The 22,774-nt window shown below is 39.5% G+C and overlaps 1 protein-coding gene across 1 annotated transcript in view; it reads right to left on the reverse strand.

The window, feature by feature from the left end:
* bckdhb (branched chain keto acid dehydrogenase E1 subunit beta) overlaps nt 1–20,658 on the reverse strand; it is a 55,081-nt gene extending 34,423 nt beyond the window's left edge. Inside the window, exons 1-8 of the mRNA XM_073485789.1 lie at nt 20,451–20,658; nt 18,924–19,001; nt 18,384–18,452; nt 13,950–14,083; nt 11,803–11,958; nt 7,806–7,914; nt 4,599–4,696; nt 2,751–2,861 (exon numbers count right to left, since the gene is read on the reverse strand). Coding sequence (XP_073341890.1) covers nt 2,751–2,861; nt 4,599–4,696; nt 7,806–7,914; nt 11,803–11,958; nt 13,950–14,083; nt 18,384–18,452; nt 18,924–19,001; nt 20,451–20,646 — 951 coding nt within the window. The 5' untranslated portion in view covers nt 20,647–20,658. The remainder of the gene's footprint in view (nt 1–2,750; nt 2,862–4,598; nt 4,697–7,805; nt 7,915–11,802; nt 11,959–13,949; nt 14,084–18,383; nt 18,453–18,923; nt 19,002–20,450) is intronic.
* Nucleotides 20,659–22,774: the final 2,116 nt, after the last annotated feature.

A 22,774-nucleotide genomic window follows, 5' to 3' on the forward strand; every position in this document is an offset into this window, starting at 1 on the left:
GGCAAAGGTATTCCCGTACTGCAGCTCCCCCCCCCTGTGCAACCCACAGGACCCAAATCAGCCACAACAATAAAACCACAACACCAAACAGCCACAACGTTTTATCATCCTGACATTCACTTTTTCCTCCTTCTGTGAGAATTTGCTGCTTTTCTCTGTTTTTACATCATTGTAAATTGAGTATCTTTGGGTTTGACAGATGACAAATCTTTTACAAAAATAATCATTATTTGCAGCCCTAAAATGGTGCTGTATATAAATATTCCACTTGAACTAGTTGTGCATGGGTGGGTCGCCGAGTGACGAAACTCTTAATGTCTGAGCTGCAGCCACAGAAGCAGCTGTGCAGCATCCAGCAGTTAGGGCACCACTGTGCAGGGTTATTGAGGACATGAAGGGCCATGTTTCTCATTTCAGGCATTAGCTACTGCTTCATTGTTGCAGAAACCTTCAAGGCATACATGCATTTTGATTTCCTACGGATCTTAAAAAGGAAATTTAAATTCCAGCAGTACTTTTGCACAATATTAAGTGCAAATTAAACTTTTGCCGTGTGCATGGCTGCAAGAGAGTGTACAAGCAAGCAATTAGTGTGCATTCGCTGGTCGTGTCCGTTTTTAAGTATATCTTTGAGACAGGTGCTTTAACAATAATAATAATAATCATTTTTGTCAATGACAGAATTAAATCAGCTTGATAATATTTTTTGGTATACACTCAATCTAAGGCTTGAACTAACAATTGTTGATCTGCCAACTGCTTTCCCAGATCAATGATTGGTTTAACTTAAAGGAATATATTCACAATTACCATTCTCAAATTCCTGGAGCCCAAGGTGAAATCTTCAATATGCTGGTTTCAACAATATCAAACAGAGGAAATCAGCTATTCCTCCCATTCAAGAAGCACAAAGCAGAGAAACATTTATTTAGAATTTATACAGCTAACCAATTACATGTCTACACACAAGGTTATTTCAGCGTAAGGCTTTGAGCACCTTTTTTGCATTAAAAGGAATAGGACAGGATATTGAATTGATGCTTTGTGCATCAAACCAGTGCTGATTACACCTTTTATTTAAGTTGACGAGTCTCAGCAGCTTAACAGCTCCTTAGTTCTCCCATTTGTTTTCATTCTGACATAATGCACATCTGGATATTTTCCTATGTGCATCAGATTAATTAAAAGATAAAATAAAAGCCCTTTAATGTGTATTTCTATGCATTATTCTAAGTGATAAGAATCATGGCTTGGCCTGGAAATCATTCTTTGCCTTCACTGAGATTTGATAATAGCTTGATTCGAAGACTTTCTGTGCTCAGCCAGCAGCAAAGAAAAGGGTTTCAGTGGAGGAAATAAAACACTTTAGGAATACCAGCGTAATGCAACAGTGACTTAACTGTCGGATATGAAAACATGAATAGGATCTGTGTGTGTTTGGGGACTGTGGGGAAATTGGTTTATGAGGTTTGTTTTTATAATCAACTGATATTTAAGGGCATTTGGTTAGAGGAAACGACAAGGAGAGATGTTGTTGACAAGCTCAAGGTGGCAGGCCTGGCATCAGGCTCACTAAGCAGCACATAAACACTATTCAATTTCATGGCAGTTGTTTTAATGGGGCACTACTACCACATTCTCCTGAGAAGTCCCCTCTATGAACAAACAATCTGTAACTGACTACTGCTCACTTCGAGCTGCAAGTTCTTCAAGCCAGCACAACACTACAGTCTCTGCCATCAGTTCCAATTGACTCCCTATTAAATTACTACCCTCCTACCACAATTTCATCCTGTGCCTCAACTGTTGGCTATAAGATATGCTTGGCGGCAGGAACAGCGTGGTGCTCACTGTCAAAGTTGAATGTTTCACCAGAGGGGCATGAAAAATTGGTTAATAATTATGCAAAATGAAAATGTATCTGGTGGTTTAGCTGCAAAAATCAGCTGCGTTGACCCAAGAAGACAGCATGTGATATATTCAAGGCAACAGCAGCAGAGAGGAGAGGATGCATTTACACTGTGAAGCTACTACAGATCTGCTTTAACACACAGCTTTTCATTTCCAAAGAGCTTTTGAAAAACATCAGGCTATTTCTTGGTGGCCTCCTGGTGATTTAGTCTGCTGTCACAGCCCAGTGGCAACCAGGAAAGTCTCTTTTGGTGCCTCCATTCCCCAGACTGTTATGCTCCTTCCCCCATTTCAAAATAAATAAAGATGGAAAACACTCCTTTCTCCAAGCCCTCCCATACAAAACATTTTGTTTTGGTGGGTGCCGTCGCCTGTCATAGGCTGAGGCGACATAAACTAGTAGTCAAGTCTTACCAGCTGTGGAAGGAATCCTGTTTATCAAGCACCAAAGACAACAAACACACAGTCCAGAGGAACATTTCCTCAGCACCACAATAAACATCTACAGCAGGAGGGTGATTCCAGTGAACTACAGCTCTTCAATGGCAACATCATCTATGCCAAATAATGATCTAAATGATGGAAGTGTAATCACATGGGAATGCAGAACATGGCCACACAGTCTGTGACCACAGAATAAAGCAGAGATATAAACAGACTATGATAAAAAGGAACTTATTTTAGAGTATTGGTTAACCAGAAAGCAACGCCACAAAAAGAAATGAAATACTTTTTTAAAGTAGAGAGCTACAGGGAGTGTGAGAATTTCCTTTTACTTGATGCTGCTCAGTTTTGAGATGCAGCATTGCTCAGGCCGCTGTGTTTGTGGTTGTTTTTACCTTACAAACGGTTTCAACATCCCAGGGCAGGATGGTCTGTAGGTCGATGAGCTCGCAGGAGACTCCCAGTTTCTCTTGAGCCATGTTGGCCACTTCCCTCATCACATGGATCTAAACAGAAAAAGAGAGAAAGAATGCCTTTAAATCTTATGAGCTGATGCCCTTTACAGTTTGGCTAGGATTTCATAGCTGCTACAACAAAAACTCCTAACCAAGATTTGCAGCGCACATGTTTAAGTTCTAATACGCTTTTTAAAAAATCTAGGGCAAATGACACTGATGGTTTTCAGCATTTATCTGAGCGGTGAATACAATTTCAAAGCTGTTGCAAAATGTCTGAAAAACAAACAAATTATCAATAACAAGCAGAATTGCTGCCAAATTACTCTAATTATCTACGCCACAATAATGACACTACATTACACATAAAGATATAGAGATATAGCAGAGTGTAGTATCAGTTATAACATAAACTGCATACAGTACAGAGGTACAAAGATTTTTCAGTTTTTAATAAAAACAGACACATTTGCTCTGGATATGGTCTTTCAACAAAACAAAAAGCGTATTCCTTTATTCCCCCAGAAAGTGTGATTTACTAGAATTGGTTCACAGCCTTTATGAGGTATATTACACATGTAACTTTTAACCTAAAAAAAAAAGAAAAAAGAATCTACACTCACTGGATAAACTGGTATTTTGCAACTTCTTTTTAAGAGCTTGTAACCACAGCAGGAGGTTAAAAAAACGACAATAAAGAATCGATTTTATTACACTTTCTTTGAGGGACAAACAGCCTCTCACATATCAGTGCCCAATAAACAGAGAGACGAAAACAGCAATTTAATTCTCGAAACATTGCGTGCAAGTCATTCCTATTAATTCATCATTTGTGTAATAAAGTACTTGAGTTCACAGAGTCCATGTTTACTGGCAGTCACTGTTGGCTGCTTTAAATAAGAAATGCTATGATAAATCTGAATCATCACAACTAGACGACTTGTCAACAGTCGAGCCAGATTGAAAGATATAGGCCCTGGACTCAAGTTAACAAATAAGCTCAATAACTCTAAGTATTTATTATGGAAAGATGCTGCCATTACATTATACGAAGCAGATAAAGTGGATCTTTCTGAGGGAGGAAACATTTAGAGGCTGTTAAGAAGAGGGGAAAACCCTTTTCTTTTTGGGGAAACTGAGGATTGGGCACTCTTCCTTTTACTCCACTCTGTGCAGGTTGGTTTTCTTTACTCTTATTTGTACAGGCCTGACGGACGAGGGGAGTAATGACGAGGGAAAGAAGAGCCACGCTTTCCACTGCTTTACTGGATCCTCATTCTTCTCTGTCCACCCTTCAACAGTAATACTGGCTTTGATGGAGAAGTTTTCCTACAATGCCCTCAGACCCCCCTCCCATGCTCCGGGTACATTTCGACCTGGATAAGCTGGTTAAAGTGGCTGCATACAATCGAAGACGGGGATGACTCCTGGTGAGTTACAGGCACCTTAATACCAAGCTACAGAAAATAAAATCTCTTGGATGAAAAGAAAGACAACAATGTAAGCAGCATATACTGTCTGTAGTGTTATCACATGGAGAGCCTTGACGATGTGGAAATGTCTGGGCAAATAAAGCCACAGACTGAGAGACCCTGCTGGGGAAGAGGGGGCTTCTGTTGGACTTAAAGTTAATCCACTGCTCCGTCTGTGGCTTTAAACATGATTTAGCGGAGACGACACCGGGCTCCTTTTTTCCCCTGTGGCCATGGAAAATGATCCAAAGATAGATGACAATTTTAAACTGCTCAGGTCACCCAGAGTCTGTCAGTGATCCACAGGGCCACCTACCTGTGTCCCCCAGGCAACCAGGGTGACATCACTTCCTTCCTGTAGGATCTCGGCCTGCGAGAGTGGGACGGTGTAGGCCTCCACGGGAACCTGCTCCACTGAGGAAACACACAAATTTTCAATAACAAATTAATATTCGCTCAGTGCTTACGTGCAAACACATTACATGCAAGCTCACATGCGAAATAAACCACGGCCCATTCTGAACACATTCATTAATCATTTCGCTGTGAATCCTGTGGTTTTCATGAGAAATATTCACAAACTGAACGGACCTCTAAATAATACACTAGATGACAAACTGGTGAAATGACAAGACCGGCAAAGAACACAAACTCCTACTCTAGAACATTTTATCTGGCCCATTTCAAATGCCTCGTCGTGCTTTTTTCCAGAACCTCATCTCTCACCAGAGACAGAGTGTGCTTTTATCAGTACAATCTAATGCATGACCTAACTATAGCTTTTGCCAGCTACAAGCCTATAACCCTGATTAATCCTGACAACAAAACATTGGTGGGATGGGATATCAGTCAGAAAAGGGGCCACAAAAACAGAACATCATTCCAAAAAGGGGGGCCTCGCAGCCAGCCTCTCTTTGAACCAAAGTCCAAGACAAAGTGCATGTAAGTATATGGTTTGAATAATAGTTAATAATGCCTTGGAAAGCTGAAGCACAGCTATGGAAATCATTACAACGCAGAAACTTATCATAAACTCAAACTGCCATCACTTTTAAACACGCTGCTTATTAGCAATATTTATACTGTCCAGACACAACATATAATCACCAAATGTAGTACTTTAAATATCTCTGAATCATTTACCATTACTGCTTTGGCTGCAAAACACCCCAAGCACAAAGTGTGAGTTGATTCTGGGGGAACCAAACTGCTGAAAGCATTCCTACATGGCAACGCATGAAGTCAAAATTACAATTAGGCAAAGTAATTATACTCTGGGGAGACACTGGGTTTGAGACCTTTCTGGAAACCTTGAATGACTTCCATGATCCTTTCAAGCCGTAAAGGAAAGAAAAATTGCCCATCCGGGCGACTAACTATGTTAAAACAACATGAAGGGTTTGGGTGAATCATATGCAACTCCTGGTTTCGGCTTCCAGACGAGACAGAAAATAGGCCGTTTGAGTGGAATAATAGCATTTTGCAGCACGTTAAAATTGAATTATGAAAACTGGGTTATGGTTTAATAAGTGGAATCTCAGGCCTCACAAAACACTATGGCCTCGATGAGACAAACGTGTGGTTTATATCCTAAGAGGGGCGGCTGCAATTAAAAATATGACCTCATAATCCAGGCAGAGATCATTAGAGGCATGTGGCCCTGGCATGAGAGCTCTGCCCCTTTTACATATCATAACTCTTGAAACGCTACCAGTACTACTAAAAGCTCCTGTGTGAGACGGATGAGGGATCTGTCACACAGCTTTCAAAACTGATCATGAGTTAATGTTGTCAGTAAGGACATCCTCTGACAGATATGTCTCTTTATCAATGTTTACTGATCCATATCTCATCATATATCTTGGTTTCAGTCCATCTAGAAATGCTGCAAGACACGACATGGCAGGCAAGGCTTCCCTCACATACAGCCTACAGCATTATGTATGATGTACCATCTCATCACTCCCCAAGGGGCCAATAAAACACAATCCATATCAACTGAGCACATAAAACTTCTGCCAAGAACACACACCTGCACTTGGCTGCCCTGATGAACCACATCAAACTTAGTAGTCATTCTTGCATAAAATTTCACACCCAATGACTTGCTCCATCTCAGTGCTATACATTTTCCAAAACACATGATCACAATTGGACCAATCAAGTGTCAGTCAGTTCTTTCACAGCCACTGAATCTTACACGTCGTTGATAGATTATTAGGCCTCCACAACTGTGAGCTATTAAAGACATTAACAATGACGGAAATGAGCTATACATTACCAGAGGACAGCTCACCCCAAGTTCAAAAACACATATTTTCCCTCCTGCCTGTAGTGCTATTTATCCATCTAGATTGTTTTGGTGAGAGTTGCAGAGTTTTGGAGCAATCGGCCATAGAGATGTCTACCTTGAATATAATGGAAGGATTGGCACTCAGCTTGTGGTGCTGAAAGCACCAATAAAATACATTTGTAAAACTCAACAGCAATGACTCTCTCCAGAAATCATGAAGCGTGCATCTACTCATAGATGGGCAGCTCGCTAACAAAGCTAGTTTTTGCTACAGCCCAGTCAAGGAAGACAACTTTAATTTTTACATCCTGCACTGTCACGAGCACGAGCATCCATGAGTAGATGCAAGTAAACAAGTCAAAGTTTTTTTTGTTTTTTGGTGCACAAGTTGAGTTCTTTTTTTCTTTTCTTTTTTAAAAGATGTGCAACAGATTTTTGCTGTCTTTAAAGTTGTAAATTTTGTTGCACTTTAATACAAATTAAAAAAAACAATGCTGGAGTCGCTGAGTGGTTTAAATATCAGACGGCAATATAACATTATAAATGTTTCAGACAACAATCACTAACCGAGTGCAATAGTTGATACACTTTGTGTGGGCTATAATATTTCACAATCTCTTTTGGCTCTTATCAAATAAAGAAAACTAATAAAACTTGTGAAAAGGAGAAGTCTCTCTTTGAGGCTGGTAGTACCAATCTGTTCTGGGTCTGTCTTTCATTAATATAATGAGCTCAAACATCATCTTCAAGCCTCCAACACTGTGTAAATCATGGATTTCATATTATTATCATCCAACTAAGAAAGCACTGTTTTGCGACAGCTTCCAGCAACTGTTAAGGGTTTATTAGGACTTTTCTGGACATCTTTTGCACAGCCGCCTGCTTAAAGCTTACTGGCCTTATATTTAACCGTGCTTCCCTCCACAGGGGAGGGAGAGAGGATTCAGCTCGGCACTATCAACACTTCACAGCCCATTTAGACGGTCTCCTTCACACTTGTGGTCCTGCTGGTCTCACATTGTTTGCAGTCAGTCATATTGTTTGTTTGTCTTTCCTCACGTCTAAAAGGGAGAACATTTGCTTTCAATAAAGACACGAGGCAAACGGATCAAGGGCCACCGAGGCATGATGCTGGAGGAAGCTGAACATCGGGGGGGACAAACGCACAAACCTAACATGTGCTAATTATACGTCAACTTCAGATTGAGATTTACATAGAATCCAGCTCACCTGCTGCTCTGTACAGGATCTTGGGCTCGAAGAATATGCAGGGGTTCTGGTCGGCGATGCAGGAGAGAAGCAGCCCCTTGGCCTGCACTGGACTACGAGGTATTACAACCTGAGGACAACATGATATACTTTATTAGAACCAGCATTTATGTTAAGACAACTTTCACTTCTACTACTGAAAATCATCCAATTCTTATTTAAAGCTGCAACATTTAGTCGATTGATCAATTAGTCAACTGAACGAAAACTATTTTGATAAATAGTTTTAAGTCATTTTTCAAGCAAAAATGCTCAATAATGTGTTGGTTACAGCTTCTTAAATGGGAGGTTTTCCTGATTCTCTTTTTCTTTTATGATGAGTCTTTGGGTTTTGGACTCCAAAGAAGCAATTCGAAGACACCACTTTGGACTCTGGAAATTGTGATGAGAACTGTTCACATTTTTGACATTTTATAGACTAAATAATAAATTGATTAATCATGAAAGTTGCACCTCTTTTCTGACTTTTATAAAAAAACCTAATATTTTAACTTGTGATCACATCTCATTTCAAAGTGTGTAATGCAGAATGGCCCCAGAGGAAGACAGTAACACCATCAAAACAGGCCAACATGCCTTGAACTGGACCCAGTCCACCTTAACTGTTGGTAATGACTATAATAAAGAACTTTTTAAACTACACAGTGAACAAAAGTGATTAAAGACTCTTCATATCAACTGCTTAAGTTATCTCTTCTTCTCTGTGGCATTTTAGTTCTGTCAGATCTTATATCTCTTAATGGTATTTAGATCAGAATTAGAGTATCCTGGCAACACTGAGCCAAAGCTGAATCAAGCCTGTCAGGCTGTGTGTTGGGTCCGACCCCCAGATGGAGCTCGCAGAGCTGATAGTTTAAACAAAGATTAACATCCATCAGCCTGACCTTTGCAGGCAGACAACATGTTTATTGCTCTCAGCGATGCTCACTCACAGTGGATGAACTGTAGCTGTAAACCATACAGTCATTCCCAGTCTGTAGCGTGTGAGAAACTTTGACGATGATGATGATTATATGTATGCTAAGTTTAAAAAAAAGAAAAGCAGGGAGGGATGTTGTATCTTGACATTTAAACATAGACTTGTTTACTTTGAGCACATGCTATGCCACCATCTGTGTCTGAGAGAATCATTTCTCTCCCCAGGTCCTGTTCATACACACACTTCAAGTATCAGGCTCTCTCCTGCTTTTTTACAAGCCTGAAGCGTGCAGGTTGTTTAGTGTACACTACTACATCTGTGTGACTGGACAGCTATTTGCTACAGTTGTCACTACACTTCCCCAACTGATTTGTATCAGTTTTTCTTATTCAAGTGCCCCTTGTTTGGTTATATCATACTGAATGGGGCAGCTGCTGAACATGACAATCAATCCTCCAGTTTGTACTTTTACTCAGTTGAGTTGGAGTAGAAATTGACCTAGCTTCCTTTCATGAATGGAATCAACACAAGCGATTGGCTGTCTCCAAGTTGTCTCTCCAGTGTCAGAGAAACGTACACTTACAAAAGGTTGTTGGGCCTTCTTTAAAAGTTGAATCTATAACAACTAAGAACACCCTGTCATGCCCCCAGTGTTTGTAAGACCTTTTATGGGGATGTTGAGAGTACTGTAGTAAAAACTGCTTCACTTCCTGCCTCAGTAGAGTGTAGTTCTATGGTTCAAATATATCAGCAAATGCCTATGAACGGTAACTTTTTGAAATATATTATATGTTACATTTATGCCTTAAAATGTCTTAATACAACTAAAACACTGACATATTTTTTAGTAAAATAGTAAATCTTATGTTTTGTTTTGATTGAGAGACACATAGTGGCTAAAAAAAGTACACACTGTACACATAAGTAAATACACCATACAATATGTACACACACCACGATGCTCCGTAGGGTGGAGAAGAGCCATAGTACTGTCAGTCAGTAACAAATGTGTTCTGTTCATTCAGAGTAAGAGTACTATTTCTTGGGGGAAACTTTACGCCTCTATGTGAGGCAAGCGTAGACAGTAGGGCTGCAGCTATCGAATATTTTTAGAATCGAGTATTCTACCGATTATCCCATCGATTAATCGAGTAATCTAATAAAAAATAATTTTGCATTATTAAACAACAATACCAAATAATGCATAACGAAAATGACAGGCCTGTTAAATAGACCAAGCAATTCGCATTTATTCCTGAAAAAAACATACAGGTATTTATTCCAACTATTCCTAACACCGGGAGTAAGGGTGTGTGTTTGCTTGTGTGTGCACGCGTGCATGAGGGAGAGTGAGAGAGACGAGCCGAGTGTGGGTGTGTGCGTGTGTGTGTGTGGAAAGGAGTTATTTAGTGTAAGCTATTACTCTCTTGCAATTTAACACAAATTAGTTTCCACATCTTAACATGATATCTAGTCATACCGACATCAGGCTACAGCCTCTACAAATACCATACGTTCTAACTAGCGATGGTAGGCTACATTGAATTAGCTAACATCAATGTTTGCGTTACCTTGTGTCGGCGACGCTTGGTGAAATGGCGTTAACAACTGGATGCTTTCAGTTCAGATTTTGAATCATTGTTGACGTGCTGTTGTGGTACGCCAGTTCTGCTTTGCAGTAGACACATTGCACTTTGTTATCTTCTTTTTTAGGTGTGAAATGATCCCAAACTTTGGACATTCTCTGTCTTTGACGGACGGTTTCTTGGCTCTCCGCCATCGCGCCAATTCTGAACGTAGTGGTGTGTGTCCGCAATAACAGCCCGTGTGGAAAAATGATCCCTGAGCTAAGCAGGCCACATAATGCGGGTAATAGGACTTAAACGAAGCCTCAAGGCAGAGATTTTGCTTCGACCATTTTTTGTAATCGAATTATTCGAGTTACTCGAGTAATCGTTTCAGCTCTATTAGACAGTAGTTCAATCTTTGCCTTTAATGTTTGTTGAGCCTATTCTTAAAACAATAAACATGTCAGGATCTTTTTTCCTGCATTGTTTTTTAGATAATGTAAAAAAAAGGGTAACTTAAAAGTACATCTGGGGCCTTGTAACCGATACAAATCATTAAATGTAAGGGGGAAGCCTCCACTGTGATTGATTTTGATAGCAACTACAGAAGCAGTGAAGTTGAGCAAAAAAGGTTTCAGGTTCTCATGCTTGGAAACATATGGAAAGGTTATAATGCATCCATTTTATATGCTATTAGTCAGATTATTTTATTGCCCCCATAAATATTGCAATAGACCCCAAACAATGTTTAAAAAAGCAGATACTACACTCTGCATGTGGATAATCTTTACAGAGCACTCACAGAAACTGCAGCATCTACCAACAGCATATATTGTCACAGCTTTCTTTAAGTGTTTCTGTCACAAGAGTCAAACAATTTGCTACCGATATCTACTCAGCTAGCTACCTTTAGTGTGAGTCGGCTGTTTTTTTCCTTCTCCATTACGAATTGATTTAGCTGTGATCTTACGTCATTATGTAGAATAACAAACTTAATAACCAAAATGTCTGTAGAAGAAGCTAAAACTAGCTAATGACCGCCACAGCTATCCCACAAGCTAGCTTTCACCTGATATAGCCCTCTTACTATAGCTGTGTGTAGGCTGTCTTTCTATAGCTGAGTGCAGTAACCACACAGACAAATGATGGATATTGTGTTTTGACTTAGTTTTAAGGTTAGTTTTAAAGTTACCACTAATCTAAAACTAGTGGTAATTATATAATTCTATGACATAATGGTCTTTTGTACAGCAAAAAATATGTAAAAGTATAAGTATATAAATTTATGATTTAATTTCAACTATATTAACATGTAGTGGCCACGTTTTACCTTTGCAGGGCAGAACTTACAGTGCTTTGCCAGTGTCATCAGATCAGAGTGCCTTTAAATATATTTGGGAGCAGAATTGCGCATACAGAAATAAAGGGGAACAAATCCAAGTCAACATCTGTAATAAACTCCATGGCTGACCTTGATGCCAGGGCAGTGGGCGAAGAAAGCCTCAGGGCTTTGCGAGTGGTAAAGCGATCCGTGGCCGACACACCCCCACGGAGCCCGAATGGTGAGGTTGCCGCAGTCGAACAGGTTGCCAGAACGGTAGCGGTACTTAGCTGCTTCATTGACTATCTGCGAAGAGACCAATATGATTTAGGTTAACACAACCACACATTATTAGTTGACAAGAAGATGAGACACTTTCTTTCAGTTTTAATAAATAATAATTTTAAAAAAAGACCACACCAGTGGACACTGTGTCTAAGATTCATGTGATGAGCCATTCTTTCTGCTATTCCCCTTACAGTTTTTAAAAACCCTATTTTATTTTTAACGAGCAAAATTGCCTCAAGTTTCTGGTTTCTTTACCTCCTTCTACAGTTTCTGATACTGGGCTTCCTCCAAAAAGGTGTCCCAAGTTTTCCTCCCTAAAACTCAGGTGGGCTGTTAATTCAGCTTTTATGTCTCTCTCAGGTCAGTTTGGACCGAATCATTTTAAGCGAGAGCCCAGAAGGAGAGAGATGAAGCCCACTCAAGGCCGACAACAGATTTAATCTACTGTTGCTCTGTGCCTCAGCAGGAGTCTCTTAGAAAACTGGCTCTATAATCACATATTCGCTTTCATGTTGCCTTGACATAGCAGGGATTCACATCCATCTTTTGGAGGGCAAGAACACACAGAATGACACTCATGTCAACATGTATGCATGGTGAAACAGCCGTGCCGTCCACTGTCCCGCTCTGCCCGTCAATGCCACATTAATCTTCCACAGAAAAAACTCACAGGAGGAGGACATGTCTCATGTCTGGCTGCTTTTGTTTAACAGATTGTTGAATTCAAAACATAGGTCTGTTTATCAAACACTTTCATGTCGGAAAATAAATAAAAAAATCACAAACATTAGTGGCTGCCTGGCCAGCAAAGGGAACTTACTTGTTTCCTTTCTTTGCTAAGTGTTTTCTGTGCTAAGTGTTTTTATTTGTATGTATATAAATGTATCACTTTACGCAAATAATCCTGCATAGCATATTATCTTTATAGTAGTAGGAGGATCACATAAATGCCATTAACCATGTTCATATGTATTGACTTAGATAATGATGTTCAGGTTCAGTGACCACACTTTTTGTGCGTGTGTGCAACACTGGTGGTGTGCACTCTTAGCTCTATGTTCCTGCATTGCAGTAATATGTAGCAGTGATTTCAAACTATAGTAACTAAATTTACATGTTCACACGTGAATTAAACCTTTTTTTTAGAAACCAGACCAAACTGCCAGTTTTTTTCAACCTGCTTTCACTCGGCTTGCAATACATTTAATTTCAGGAGTAGTTCAGCCACTCAGACATGTCATTATTTAACATGAGAGTGGTACAGTAAAAAACATGCAGATAAGATATTGTTAGCCTTACAACAGACTTGAAATGTAATAACAGCGTTGAAAAGAAAATAAGGTAATTGTTATGGTTTTTTCCACCCGTGTTGTTTTTCTTTTACTTCTAACTCCATTTCTGATTAATGTGCTTTGATTTTTACTATTACAGTTGTCACTTTGGGATCTACGTCAGCGTACTTTCCCTCATTCCAACCCGCTGTCTCTTTAACCAAACACCTACAGAGTGCCAGTGATTCTCCTGCTAGGAGAGGGTCCACCTGGACAACGTAACATTAAACCAGCAGAAGAGGCCTATAAATGACAGTTTGAGATGAAGTGTTTCTCGCAAAGTATAAATATATTTAGGGACTTCTTGTCTGTGCACCATCCACAGCTATTGTCTACCACTGTCATTATTAGTCTGCCATAGTAAGTCATTAATGATGACAGTGTGCCTTACCTGTAGTGCTGCAACAATTAGTCAATTAACCTATGTTTTGGTCATTTTTTAAGCAAAAATGCCAGAAAATTGTTTACTGAAGTTGTGAGAATTTGAATGTGAAGAATATTTTAAGTATTTGGACTGCTGATCAGACAAAACAAGACATGAAAAGATGTCAACTTGGGCTCTAAGAAATTGAAATATGCATTTTTTACTATTTGACATTTTATAAACAAAAGGATAGATGACAGTTATTGACAGACTAGCTGATAATGACAGTATGCATCAGTTGCAGCCCTACTTACCTGGTCAAAGGCAGGATAGATGTAGTCGGCAAACTGGATCTCAGCAATGGCTGTGGCACCAGCAACTGCTACGCCGATACCAAATCCCACAATCCCTTGCTCACAAAGGGGAGTGTTGAAGACTCGGTCCTTGCCTGGGGAGACAGGAGAAGAGAGGAGGGAAAAAAATAAGCTGCAGTACTAGCAGAAGAAGGCAACTGGAGGCCACTGGGTGAGGGAGCTAATACATTTTGCACAGAAAGAAAAGTGAAGAAAAGAGGTTTAAAGTGTGACAGCCACTATGTATGCAGGGAACTCTGAACAGCCCACTGTGTTTAATTATTTATTTGGGACCACTGACCACAATTGTAGAGGGTGTGTGAGGGACAGCAGTGTTGTTCTGATAACAGAGCGAGGCCCACGCAACACTCTTGAGTGATGAGATTGCAACAAATACCCTCTCTTAAAATGCCATGCAGTCCTAAAATAAATGAAGCGACAAGCTGATGACTCCTCCTCAGCTGGTGCTAACCAAGCCTGCCATCCACACACAACCCCCATGGAGTAAAAATACAAGAAAAAAAGAGAACTATTTTCCACTCTCCACCCTGTAATCTGAAAAGGAGCCGCAAGGCTAAATTTGGGTCGTAAGTGTTATTTTTGCTCTCTTCTTTGTGTATTTGCCAATCCGGTCTTTTTCGGTTTTGTTGGGAAGTGTGCTTCTCACCAGTGAAACTGCCCTCATGTGCCCTGACGTGCCCTGCTCTGCTCACAGAGTTCAATTAGCAACCACAGCGCCACAAACCCTCACAGGAATGAACAATGAAGTGATCAAAATTTAGTGCCAGTCAGCTCAGACTGAAGCCAACCTCAAATATGCAGCTCCATGTGAAAGTGACATATGTGACAACTAACGTGTGTGTGTGTGTGTGTGTGTGTGTGTGTGTGTGTGTGTGTGTGTGTGCTTCTGTGTGTCATCAAAGCACTGTAAGTCAACAAATGACAACCAAGTGATGGTAAAATAACTCAATGTATGACTATCAAAGGCATCGTTGTGTTGTTTGTGCCTCAGTTGTTCACACAAGTCTCGAATACATATTTAAATAGACAACAGCTTTTATAGTCTGACACTGAGGGTGAAAAAGGCAACACATGCACACATCAGCGAGTGGGAGAGCTAGTCAGAGCATAGAGTCGATGTGTGCTGCTGTTTTCAGAGAAAAGGCAATCAGAAGTAGCCAGCAGCCAGTGGTGGGAGAGCTGGATCACCGAGGTGAACGCATCCTCCTCGTAAAAAGCCATTCATACGCTGCTGGCCCTGCATTAACCCCTGTTCTGTATAATGGCTGTGGGTGGCAAAAGTGTGCCCCGTGCCTTTCAGTAGTGAGAGGGATAAAAACGGCTTTGCGCTCGTCATTGTACACAAGGATGAGATGGAAAATAATGATCCCTCTCCAAAAAGGTCAACATTTCTGACGTCAATGAAAACAAAAGGCAAAGCCAGCTACTGTAGGCTGGACCTGAGATTCCTCGTTGGTGAAAATAAAAAATAACCTAAAAAAAATTACACAAAACAAGAAAGAGAATTTACTGACATGTAGCTATTTTATATTACTTTATAAAATGATGAACAAGAAAAGAATTAAGTCAGTGAGTGCAGTTTCCTTACTGAGAATTTAGCCGAGGACAAACTGGACTGTTCGATTCTATTTGGAGAAAAATATGGGCTTACAAATTGTTTTTTCCAGGATTTGCAAAGAAAAAAACCAATTTGATCAAAATATTGTAAGTTATCAATAAATCTGGGGGAAATTGGTTACAACCACTAACTTTTCTTCTTCTAAATCTTGGCCATGCCCATATTCTACAGCATTTTATAAAGAAAGAAAGCTTGATGATATTACCATGTCTTTGGTTATTTCTGTCCCCAAAGACATCTATCTTTATTGTATGACTGTCAACTACAGAATCAAACTGGAGCTGCCAACTTCCTTTGAATGGAAAATCCTCACTGACTAATACTGGGGAGAAACATAAATTACTAGTGTAATAAACTGCAGATGCGCTTTGTGGGTCAAACATCAAAGCAAGTAAGCATTTTTCATGGAAGACATTTTGAGACGTTAGAATAAGAAAAGCACAGGTGTAAATAATAAAAATCAATGATGGCTGAACTCCATTTGGCCACTTCATTTTCGTGGTCCTGGGCCTTTCCCACTTAGACAAGTCAAAATAGTCTCGTTCGAGATCAGCCAGTCCTGCGCCGAATCGTTCAGTAGCGATCGCTTCACAATGCATGCCGGTTAGATTTGTGTTTGACTTGATCCCGACTTGTTCCGACATCATGCACACGTGTGCAACAGAAATCTCAAAGGGTCAAGGCGACTTTAGTTTTTGCAGACAGGTGATGAAGTTGCTCTCGACTGACTGCAAACGCCTGGCTGCCGACTGATCTAACAACTGACTGGTTTGCTGAAATAGAGAGATTTTGATCTTATTTGTCTGACTGAAGACATGCTGTGTGGCCGATGTGGAGACTAAATAGCCCAGATTCATATTCCAAAACACATAAAAAATAACTGTTTTCAATATTAATATTGGAGTAATTTAAATCTGGCTGTAAAAATATTTAACAACACAAAAACTTGTGGTAAGTGGGATGTGAGGATTTAGATGTGAAGCGCTGACAGTAGAAATATTTGACAGATCACTTATGACGACTATTCTCTTGTATTTCTTGTTTGACTACTATTGTTTTTCATTTATTAATGTAGTCTGAGAGAGACATGTCTGCTTAGATGATTTATAAACAGCAGCAAACTGATATGAAGCTGATTTATGTGAGAATTTATATAAAATGGAGGTTGATAAATGTGTCTGATAAAATTTTAATCAATTGGAATAAGATCTAACAGGATGTGAGTGTTTCTGTGAATTCCTTTACAGACTGAAGGCTGCTGGAAAACTGTCCAACTTGATCGCAGCATTTTGGCACTTCCCCCTGCTGCTGCCGCCTGGTCTCATCCACTTTCCAGCCAAGGCGCAGATCATCCTGAACAAGCCTAATATCTGCTGTACCCCCCTGCTTGCCCAACAGACCCTGTTCATGGCAGACATTGTGACTTGTCAAACGAGGGCTCCATTTCATTAAGTGTCCTTGTGAGCCATGCCAGTGACTGAGCATGCACAATACCAGATTCCTGGTAGCTCACCTAAATGGAATGCAGCCATCTTTAATGTTATAAATTGCACATGTGCTTTTCCTGCTTTGACAAGTCAAAATGTCTGCTGAGGAGAGGGTCTTATCAGCTGGGATCTGCTCCATCTGCTATATTAGATATATATTGTGTATTACATTATTGCCTAAAAATATCACAATTGTATTTTATATATCGCCCAGGCCGATAATAAATTACTGGCTGATGGCTAACACATGAAAAATTTCTGATGAGGATTCCTGAAACCCTGAAAGACTTGCAAGCATGAATTTGATATTTCACAGTTCAAAAATGAACGTATTCTGGTTCAATGATTTGGCAACACAGTTTTTAAAATGACCGCCAAGATATCTTTGGCATTCCTGCATTGCAGTTTCTTGCTACTGGCCAGCTGACATACATCCCAATACTGATATATCTGTAATAATCTAAAATCTGCCACGACAGCTTCCCGCTGGAAAGACTGGATCCATGGAGAACAGGGCAGTATCATTGCAGACTGTATTCATATACACATTTTAGGACCCCTAACAAGATATCAGTGAGGTGAAATGTCTGCTCAGCCAGAGTCTGTTCATCCTGCTGCCGTTTGACAAAAGATACAGAAGTATCCGCTGCCGTACCACCAGACAAAAAAACATTTCTACTGTCATTGCAGAAAAAGCACACGTGTTGCTAATGACATAAGTGTCCCAGTTTGTCAGCAACAATACCAGGGCCAACCTAATGCAGCCTCCAATTACCTTATTAATTACACCTCTGCTTTGCCTGCTATTAATTACTAACCCCTGTGTTTTCTCTGCTATGACGTGTCAAACTTTCTGCCTGCTGTTACTGTAGCTGAACTATTAGCCTGAAGAAGTTAAATGCACTATGTCATATTAAAGCTAAATCTGAGCATCAGAGTAAAAAGAGCAGACTACTAACCAAACTTACAGCAGTGAGCGTCAACATGCTATATAGCTTGCTGTATCAGGTTTGTAAGGCTACCCTGCTACAATGGACACATGAGTGCAAACGGATCCTTCTGGTCCTCTAGGTGAACAGTGAACAGTAATGTGACCTTGCGAGAGAGGAGGTGGTGAAACTCTCACAGTGCTCTGCTGCCATCTAGTGGCAAAATCACGTAAAGCAAACGGAAGAACAGGTTACTTGTTTTTTTTTGTTTTTTTTTTAATCAAACTTGGCAGTGGAGGCCTTTGAATGAGAAGAATGAAAGTGTATTGAAGCATCTTACCGTATTTGTCTCTCAGACCCACTGTGCACCGGAATACTCCACCGAAGGCAACATCTTCCCCAAAGATGACTGCAGAGCAACACACAGAACAGTCAGTGGTAAATCTGCATGCTTTTTTAAAGATTCTATGTTCTGGCATGCAAGAATAGAATAAGGACGAATATGTCATTCCAAATATTTTAAAAGTTACAGCATGAGATAGGAGAAAAAGAAAGTTATGATCATTTTTGAGATAGCACCAGTCATACCTACAGCTCTCTGATTGGCTCAGAGAACTGATAAGGCAACATTTCAACATTCATAAAAGGACATTGTTTTGACTAACATCAAGGACTCATTACTATGAGGATGCAACTCAACATTAACACAACATTGCTTTAAGTACCACAGCTGGCTATGTCCAACTTTTTGTGTAGGCGACACAGACTTTAAATATATTAGCAGGAAATTTAAATCTTTTAAACGTGAAATGTTTTGTTGACTGTAGAGTTTTCACATATTTTCAGGTATTAAATCCCATTTCCTGTTTTAGCATCCTACCTGCTGTCGGATCACTGGCCAGAGTGTTGTCCAAGGCACTTGTAACTGACTGGAACAAGTTCATCTTCTGGGTAGGACCTAAAAGGTTTAAAGATAAGGAGAATCAATGTTTAAACAAGGACTTGCCACAAGCAACAATGCATTATTGTGCATTTGGATTAGTAACCATACCAGTTATTGCTGGGAAGAAACCACATAAAGGAAACTTGGCAGTGATTCAATTAATTAAAGCAATGTGACACCCACTTCTTTGTTACTGAAAAGGAATACACGATACTATGAGTTTCTCATTGCTGGATCCAGTGTATATGTCGGGGACCGTCTCACATACATACATCACACACACACAAAAAAAAAAATGGATGGATGGACCGTCTCACACTATGGCACATAATACAGATATCATTCTCTTGTGTGATTAGTTCACGACAAGAGCATGTCATCCGGCACCGACCATGTACAGTACACCATTCAGTGCTTTCATATCAACAAAATGTCGACCTTGTGGATAAACTTGTTTGGCATAAAAGTCCATCGGCAGCAATGTGAAACAAAATGAAGCGTTACAGATATCTTTTAAGTTTGAACACAGTGGTGCTGATAATTGGGTCACTTATAGGCTGAGACCTCAAGAATTAAGCCTGCGTCATTTCTACCTGGTAGTCAAGCCAACTTGCAATAGCAGCATTAATTAATTAAAACTGCTTGGTGTTAGCTATGATTAACCAGGCTTACTCCTTACAAAGGGCAGTAGATATCAACATAGCTAGAAATCAGCTCCTCAAGTCCCCCTCACTAGTCATTGTTTTGTCACTTGGATGTTTGAACTTCACTGAACAGCATGATGGAAATGCAAAGTGTGACACTAGAAGGAAGTTTTCACATTGATCAGCTGAAAGGGGGAAAGTTTCTCTGTGCTCACCTTTAATCTCAGTTAACACAAGAAGGCAACAGCAGGGTTTTGTGACATCACAGCTACTTTGGAGCCAATCATGGTCCAATATGACACTAAAGTGCAATATGGAAACTTTTAAAGCCTTAGTTTGTACAGTGCATCAACTGGAGCTACATGTTTCAGTGAAGCAGGAGACATTTTGTGCCTATTAGTTTGATTTTTTGATTGGACATTTTGAGTAAACATAACTTGTAGATTTTTTACAATGAGGGAGAATGAGTAGATGTAAAATAAAGATTTTTCAACAAAGTACTTGAGCTTTCTGGTGAAAAACATTTCAACACACATTATTATTAATATGTTTTGTTATTCCAAGCACAATATTTCTACATGTCCTTAGTGGGACCTTTAAATATTTAGGTACAAGACGTCCAACCTGAGCAGACTGTGCAGTTCAATGACTGACATAGGACAATGAATGGAAAGGTAACAAAAAATACAAGCGGTTCATTTCTAATAACTGTAAACACTTCTCAATGTCTTTTTTCACAGCTAACTTATGCTAAATTTCACTGCCTTACAAGTCTCTTCTGTTAACGCAGCTAACGTTAGCCGGCTAGCCTGCCACTCACCATATTGTGTCGGTACAGGGTCAGGCTGGAAGGTAAAGTGCGATGCATGTCTCCGTTGTGTCTTTGTGCGGGAGTTGCAGCTCGGCGACAACTTCAGCAGAGTGACGCCAAACGAGCTCTGAGTCCCGGTGGCGATGCCGGAGATGGAAAGTTTCGAGTTTGCACCTCGGATGAAGAATCGTGTAGCAGCCGCCATCACTGTTGTTATGGCTGACCAGGAAGGGCAAGATGAACCACAGCATGAAGATCGTCTATAAAACGAGGACGGCCTCACTCAGTGGAGAGAAACTGGGTCTTTGCTAGCCTATCTAGCTAAAGTTCCGTCCCACTACTGATACATACTGGGTTTTTCTATCAGAGTCCTAAATCACTTAACTTGCATATTGGTTAATATTTCAGCAACAATTTTTTTTTTAATTATTTGTTTGCATTCAACAATAAGATCCCACGTGTTTCCCAACAATATATTTGTTAATATGTGTTTGTGCTGAAGAAGTATGACAGTAGATACGTAGACAAACACCCTTACATCTTGTAGAAAGACGGTTAAAAAGGTGAAACTGGGGCTAGCTTAAGAATGGAGAGGAACGACGGCTCTCTGTGGTAACCGGGTATAGTGTCAGAGTGAGACCTCCTGTGTCTTTCTCTTCATGCCAACCTCCATGAGCAGATACAGGGCTGTGATTGGTTAAAAAGGAGGGCGGTGCGCCTGGTGGAGAGGTCTGACCATGCCAGGCTACAATCAGTGACAGTGACAAGTGACAACGAGTTCATAACTAGGAAAAATAAATCACTATACCTGAAACATTGGATTGACAAGAAAATAATTTACCTTAAGGATTTACAAAATGATGAAGGTAAAATTGAGCTATTCCCAGTGGAATTCTCCAATTGATAAAAGGCCATTTTGAAAGGCAAGAGACAGAGAAAGTTGACTTTACCCTCTTTATTAATGGTATAAATATTATGAGTCACCATTGTAATAATAAACATATAAGGAATCATTTCTTCAGGAAAAGGAAAATTACGCCTAGAGGAAAATTTGTATGGTCCTCCTTCTTCTCTGACATTAATTGGAAAACAACATGGCTCCTTCCACATAAATTTGCTATCTCCAATAAAATCAAAGAAGTTCAATATAAAATTATACATAACATTTACCCCACTAACATATTTCTGTCAAGATTTGTCAATATTGACGTTAATTGTGTATTTTGCAATGCTGAAGTAGAAACAATTAAGCACCTTTTTTTTGAATGTCAAATTTCCCAAATTTTTTGGAAAAAAATTGAAAACTACATCACCTCACACTCCAACCTTCCAATTAGTTTGAAAGCCAAGGATGTACTATAATATTATAATAATAAAGAGAGGAAAACTCTAAACTTAATTAATCTAACTATTCTAATTGCGAAATTCCACATACATAAAGTCAAATTTTCTAAAGGTCGACCTTTCTTTCCGGTTTTTGAAATTGAATTCAAGAACTACTTTGAATGTATAAAAAGAATTGATAATAAGAAATGTATACACACTGTTAACATAATTCAAGAAATATTTGGAGAAATTTAATGTCTTGCCTGTTTTTCCTCTTTCTTTTTTTATTTATTTACTTAATTTTATTTATTTTTATTATTATGTTTAATTTATACCTATACTGACATACGCACTTCATTCACTTCATGTCTCATATGTTTTTTATCTATTTTCTTCATGTGAGATGCCAGACTTTGTTTTGTATTTTCCAAGTCAATGTTTTGACTGTAATTGAAACTTGTTTAATAAAGTGTTTGTTTACTAACTTGTAGGCTAACCTTTTCACCTTATCCTACAGTACTTGATTGCCATGGATGGACAGCACTTGGGTTTACATCATAGGCCTATTTGAAGAGCTTTTAACATTTCATTTCACATGCAGATTTGATCAGCAGTTGGGGGCTTTGAAGTTGGCTTTGCAACCCCATATCCATTTTCTTGGTGCATATAGTTCATGTTCCTCTATTTCAAATTTATTATGAAAAAAATAAAGTGGATTTTACAGCTGTCACACTGCTGAACACTAGTTTGTCTCAGTTTACCTTGTGGAAAACAGAACTATAACAATTAACAGGAAAACCATATTTTATCAAACTTGGTATGACCAAAAAAAAAGTTACTGATCAGATGGATGATCATGGCTGCTCCTTGCACTTTGACACCTTTAGTGAAAAGTTTGCTATAAGTGCACCTATAGGGAATTCAGCAAAATATGTAAAGCAATACCATACATTCTCACTCATTTAAATATGCAAATACACTACCAGTCAAAAGTGTGGACACACTGC

Source organism: Pagrus major, chromosome 17 (assembly GCF_040436345.1).
Source record: "Pagrus major chromosome 17, Pma_NU_1.0".
Lineage (NCBI taxonomy): Eukaryota > Metazoa > Chordata > Actinopteri > Spariformes > Sparidae > Pagrus > Pagrus major.